General features: G+C 40.3%; 1 protein-coding gene across 1 annotated transcript; it reads left to right on the forward strand.

Moving 5' to 3' along the window:
• The first annotated feature begins 2,697 nt into the window (after window positions 1–2,697).
• Window positions 2,698–5,606, forward strand: LOC135635434 (uncharacterized). The gene is made up of 5 exons (XM_065146483.1): window positions 2,698–2,997; window positions 3,957–4,079; window positions 4,248–4,412; window positions 4,785–4,949; window positions 5,079–5,606. Exons 1-5 carry the CDS (start codon window positions 2,806–2,808, stop codon window positions 5,448–5,450), a joined length of 1,017 nt encoding a protein of 338 aa, XP_065002555.1. The 5' UTR covers window positions 2,698–2,805; the 3' UTR covers window positions 5,451–5,606.
• The last annotated feature ends 1,219 nt before the right edge of the window (window positions 5,607–6,825 follow it).

Raw genomic sequence — 6,825 nt, forward strand, 5'->3', positions numbered from 1 at the left:
AAACCCTAATTTCTATCTTCACCAGGCAGAGCTGCACACATGTCAACAGGCAAAGAAAAGGGCAGAAATATAGCCAGTACATGCATTTCTGAGAACATGATGATAATAAAGGAGAAACATCGCAGGATGATATGATCCTAAACATACAGATAATTTCCTTCCAACCCTATTTTGAGCTTCCAAGAGACGAAGAAAGACAACAAGAGTTGACCCAAGACGCTACATATGTGCATGACCGAGGCACAAAAAAAGGCTGTATAAATCACCATAAAGCATGTCAAAGAAGGAAGAAGAGAAGAATGATAAGAAGATACCGATCAAAATAAAAGGTCAATCCGGAAGAGAGGGTGCACATGACATGAGTCGGAAACAAGAAAGAAAAGAGAGGAGAGATGAGCATAAACCAAGAGAAGGGGAATGAGAGATATATAGAAGAGGTCCGTCGTAGGCTGATACAGTGGAACCCCCTTTGGAGATGAGAACTGTGGATGGGTGATGAAGAGAGAGAGAGTTCATGGGAGTTAGAACCAAGAGAGAGGGACGCAAAGGGCAAGCGGTGGCAGAAGCAACCAACACGTGAAGAGGATTCATCTGCGCGACCTCTTCGAGTTATCTGCCCGCTACAGCAGAGATCTAATGGAGGTGTGTCCAAAAGCCTAAAAGGAGGCATTGACAACAGGTGCAGGACTGAGCTCAGTGTGCGTCGTACTGCCCCTTTGACTGCCTTTCTCACTCCAGATTGGGCGGGGTAAACAGTGCAGGGAAATTGGTGGTGCTCCCCATGCGCCCTGGGCCACCGATGCCAGTGTACTACTGTAGCAACATGGAAAGGATTAGAGAGAGAGAGAGAGAGCGCCATTCGGATGACAAGGTGAGATGGGAAACTGACGGTGGAGGGCTCGCCGCAAGCTGCCGAGAGAGAGCATAGTATTTGGTGCTGGTGCAATAAGAGGTGTCGTCATGCATGGATTGGCGCCAATCAAAGCTTAGCGTTGCAGCACATACAGCAGGAGCCACAGTACGTACTTTGTCCCCCGCATATGTGATGGTGTTTGGGGTGGTGGGATTTCTTGCACTTATCCATTCAAGTCACCATTCCAAGTCCTGTTCAAAGGAATAAGGGTTTCCATGCCATATCCATGTTTTGTGTCTCCCATCGGATCCTACCAAATGTCCCATCATATTAATTTAGATAGCAATGGATCCATCCACCAATCAACACAACTTTGTCAGTGTTGATTTAGCTGAAAAAAATGCATTCATCAAATGATTATTATAAACCCAATTGATTGATTCAAAGTAAAGAGAGTTAAGAAGATTATTCTATTTTATAAGCATGTCAAGGCAAAGATGAGCTGGTGCTTTCTCAATAATTTGCATCATATTAGCACGTAATCAATCATTATTGTGAATTCTTATTCCAATAAATGATCGATCCTCCTTGAACTAAAACCGGACATCATCTCTAATCATTATCATTGTATGGATGGTAAAAATAATAACATTATATTTTACCAAATAATTTCTTCTTATTATCGATGGCTAAGATTTCATCTTGTGTGTGTGTCTCCGCTAGAGATTACAAGTCATGTGGATGTTTGTCCCAAAAATATGTTCAAAGAGTGCATTTTGGAGAGGACATAAGTGATTTGAGATTTCAAGGGCATCATAATTTTGTTCCTAGTAGTACTAGTATGAATGATGAATGATGCATCAAATCATTAATATATCAATGAAACCATTTATGAGATTATCGTTATAATTAATAGGACTTAACCCACTTTTCAAGGGTTGAATTTGTGAGTCATCATATTAACCAATTACTAATTACAATCAAATTCTAATTCATACAACAAAATAAAATAAAATAGAATCTCAACACAATTTACTTCTAGGGTTCAATTCTAGGTCTAACCAACATACAAAATTTCTAGTATTGGTATTGTTACTACTATTACAAATCATATTTTGGGGGTTACAGGTACTTTTTAATATATTTTTCAATGTAATTATATTTCCATGGAAAGAAAACAACAAAGTTCTTGAGGTGTTTCTCTCTTCTTCAAAGAGAATGTGTTTGATCAAGTTAAAATATCAAGATCTATTTCAAAATCTTCTCTCCAATAGTCCATCATCTTTTATACTTTTTGGATAATTTGACTCAAAAGGATAATTTAGAATTTTATCCATCCATTCTAAAGTTTTTAAATCCAAAACTCTATACAATAATTCCCAATATTACATGAAGGACATGCCTCCACATCAACACTAAATATGAATATCATTATCAAATAACATATGACAATAAAATAATAAAAATCCTTTCACTTATCTCATACTCATCATTTCCTACAAAATCAGAAACTATAATAATAATAATAATAATAATAATAATAATAATAATAATAATAATAATAATGTTTTCTTCTTTTTTTCTTCCAACTGCCAAAGCAACGACCTTGCGACGGTTGCGTTACTTAAAAACCTAATGCACTGGTTCTCGCACCACTCACTCGTGTACCGGTATGATGATTGGGAAGAAGAGGTAGATTCTGCGGGACCCGTGGAGGGGTCCGTTTCTGCCTCTCGGGTTGGAAGAGTCGGGTGAGTTGGGAATTACTATTTTTTATTGGTTTATGATGTATATATTTCGTGCCGCCACGCACTCTTCGCCTGTTCACACGGCGAGTCGTACAGTTTTCGAAGAGGAGGAAGAAGAAGAAGACGAAGACGAAGACGACGACGACGAAGAAGAAGAAGAGCAAAAGGAGAGACTTTTGGTTCGCTCAGCGGCGTCGCGGGCCAATGGCGTACCGGAGGAGGCACAGCGCGACGAAGTCGACCACCTTCGAGGACTGCCGGTCGTTCTTGGAGGAGCCGCCGTCGCCGCTCCCGGCCCAGCTCGCCCGGGCTTCCTCTGCCTATAGCCGCTCCGCCTCCTTCACATCTTCCTCCGTCTCAGCCTACCGGGATTCCGATCGACGGAGGCGTACCCAGGTGTGACCTCCGCTCCTCCGTCATTTTCCACTTTCTTCCCTTCGTTTCGTGCTTCTCGGATTCCGCCGATGGGATCTTCGATTCGTTGATTTAGCGATTGATCGTCCCATGATCCCTGAATTTTGCCTGTGACCTTCATCTTAGGGATGGAAATCGACATGCGAATTTGAGTCGATGTATCTTATATTAGGTTTATTTGATTTGCGATTCTAAAAAGGCCTCATCAGATAAGACGAAATTGGGCAAAGGGCATATACTCTGAAACATAGATCAAGAGAAACAGAGGCTCAATGTCTTGATCTTTAAGTGCATTTGAGGTCCGAGGAAATTACATGCTATTGTTTGATGTGTATGCAACGATCATCCATGGTTCTCCTTGTTGCATTCTCCCAAACAATTCATTTGAGTCCATCAATACCACTTAACATATTCGATTCCTTCTCTTTTTTGTTTGGGAGGGGGGGGGGAGGGGGGGAGGGAAGCAATTGCATTATCACATCAAGAACACAACAGGTTTCTGTTAATTGTCTTTGCCAAACAAGATATGCTTTTTCTTTCATCAAATGGCTTTGGTGAAGAACAAATTTTTGATCTGGTAGAAATACTTATATTTGTTTCTTTCAACTCAAAATAATCAGGCAATCTTGTTTGTGAGGTTATGGCACATTAAGATCGGTTCGATGCTTCTCGGAAAATGTCTGGTCATAATTATTATTTAGGGTGATCACATATGCCTTACCGAAAAATTAGTGTCTATGTACTTGTAGCTTTTACTTAAACTATGATTTTGGATCTAATGACATAACATTTTGTTTCCTTTTTGCTTTGCTGTGGTGTTTTTCCCATTGGAGGAGTGAACCTTCTTTAGTATTCCAAGCTTTGGATTATGATCCATACTCTTCCCAGTTGTTGCACAACTGCAATTGCTTTGGATACTGAGACTCAAATCCTAAATGCAGTTCCAATCACCTTTAATATCTGAAAACCACCAGAGCACAAAAGTCTTGACATCTTGGGGAGGATCGGATAAAATAGATTCTTCTCTGAGGGAGATTGGTGGCACAAGCAAAAGTGAATTTGAGGTGAGTTCCTGTAAACCTCATTGATTCCAGTGATTTTAGTTCAGCTGTCAACTCAATTAACTATCTGCAGCATTTCATCCTTTGCTCTGTTTGCCTGAATGATCCATGACATGTCATTATTTTCAGAGTTCTGCCTCCGGAGTCTTATGATGGTTCATTTTTTGATAGGAAGAACATATGACAGCTGACATGATCCAAGAAACAGGGAAGCTGCAAATTAGAAGAAAACCTGGAGTTTCTGATACCACATTTCAATTTGCAGAACCATCTACCCCAACCAATCTGAATCATAACCAAGTCGGCTCCGAGGTCCAAGCGAAGGTTTCTGGCGATGTAAGGTGGCAACTGTGTATTGCTAGATTGCATAAAAGACCACTTTCACCATTATTGTTGGCTAAATTAATTCTCTTGCATAGTATGGTCAACTAGTAAGACACCTCAAATTTCCGAAAATGGAATTTTGTGCTTGAAACCATAAACTTAGGTTGTGCACTGTTGCTTCTGGGCATAAATGGTCTAAGACAATATCGTAGACAGGACTAAGGTAGTGCAATTCATAGACATCTAAGCTTCTTTTTGTTGGTCACTAGTCACTACACATTTTCTGCAAATGTCTTGTTGTCCTTCCTTGTTCATTGTAGATTTTAGCTGCCTTTGAAGTATCATTTATTTGTAGTTGTTTCTTCCTTTTATCTCTTGTTGCAGGTTGCAAATGTAATGGCTGCTAAGGCAAAGCTTCTTCTGAGGGAACTAAAGATCGTTAAAGCTGACTTGGCTACTGCGAAGGAGAGATGTGCTAAGCTTGAAGAGGAGAACAAGACATTGCGGGAGAATCGCCAGAAAGGAGAAACGCCGGCAGATGATGACCTGGTTTGCATTCTGCTTTCTCATTTCTTAGCTGTTTGCTTACGATGTTTCCTAATTTAACCTTCAATGGATTCTCTCTCTCTCTCTCTGTCTCTCTCTCTCCATTTACATTTGCTGTTGTGGATAACGCAGATACGCATCCAGTTGGAGACATTACTGGCTGAAAAGGCCAGGCTGGCGCATGAAAACTCCATCTACGCAAGGGAGAACCGATTCCTCAGGGAGACAGTGGAGTACCATCAGTTCACCATGCAGGAGGACATGGTCTACTTGGATGACCAAGGCATTGAAGAGGAGGCCGAAGCGTACCCCATCCACCAAATGCAACCATTTTACGCACCATTGCAATCGGTACCCGAAGGGTCCTCCCCTGTCCTCCCTTCGAGTCCCTCACCCAGCATGCAGTCATCATCATCCGAACTTAATACCACGGCAGAAACTATGCCTACCGCTGAAGGCTCGATGATGCAGCAGCAGCAGCAGCAGCATCCTTACCCATTTTGAGATGCGACTGGCACTGTTCCTTCCTTCAATTTTTGTTTTCGGTTATCTTTTTCGAGGGTGGGGGTTGTTTGTTTGTGGTCAGGGGTTTTATTTATTCTTTTTTGTCATTACACATTTACACACCCACAACTATAATGTATACCTCTGTCTCTGCTCACCGCCGCTGCTGTGTGGTTCTGGACATTTTCTTTTTGGTTATAAGATATATCCTCAGATTTCAAGCTGTGTGTGTGCATTCTATTCATTTCTTCGTTTGGTTATTTGTGTAGTAGTTAGCATATCTATTCATTTAGCTATTCTAAATGAATTAGAAATGCTGGAGGAGCAGTCCAACCACAATCCATAAAGCAATAATGTCGAGACCAAAGCTGAAAAGTGTGAAAAATAACCTATAAATCTGCGAGAAAACTCTAACTATAAAATCTCAAGAAGAATTAGAAGGAAAATAGAGAGGAAAAAAAAAACGGAAGTAGGAATAAGAAGGAAGAGAAGAAGTAGAGGAAGGAAAAGGAGGATGAGGAAGAGAACCAGAAAAAGGAGGAAACAAACCCAAAAACCGGTGGGTGACAAAGAGCTAGATGGAGATGAACCAATGGCACACTATTTCAATCCATTGAAGTTTTTCTGTTTAATTGAATCAGACCGTCCAAAATGAGACAATTTCAAACAAATCGGTATATTGGTTCATGCCTGATACGATAAATACTACGCGATACGAGTGAAATTATAATCTTGGCATCAAATACTCATAAAACTGATCATATAATAGTCTAGATGGATCAACCCAAGCGACCAGGATTGCCAGCATCCTCAGAGTGGCAAACCATATTGAAAACCATTCAAATCTCCAAATTATTGCCAATGTTTTCTTTCTCCACTTGAAATTTGACGAGGGTTCTTCTGAATATCCCCAAGTTATAAAACAGAGATATGGAACATGGAAGGTCATAAGTACAAAGATTTTTTTTTATTCTTGAATAGATATCAGCAACGGGTAACCACCGCTTGTTTGATTGCTTCCTGCGACATAGAGATTAAATTAGAAAACTCGCACTATAGTGCTTCGGAATAAAGGGATTAGTGCAACAATTCGATAAAAAGAACCTAACAGCTTCTAGTTTCTAGCGACTGACTGCGGACATGGAACATGGACATAAATCAAACAAAACTCAGTAGCAAATGCACCTCGTTGATCATCGTAGAATCACCGGTAGCTACAAAATCAGTTTTCATCAGGCATACATGATTTTCCATGTTGGCAATTCTAACACGGATACAAGCATCATGGATAACGAAACAAACAATGATTATTTAGATATTCTCTTTATAGACAAACATGCATAACATGTGCAGGGTTTAAATCTCCCAACAAACA

The sequence above is a fragment of the Musa acuminata genome, chromosome BXJ3-4, assembly GCF_036884655.1.
Source record: "Musa acuminata AAA Group cultivar baxijiao chromosome BXJ3-4, Cavendish_Baxijiao_AAA, whole genome shotgun sequence".
Taxonomy (NCBI): Eukaryota; Viridiplantae; Streptophyta; class Magnoliopsida; order Zingiberales; family Musaceae; genus Musa; species Musa acuminata.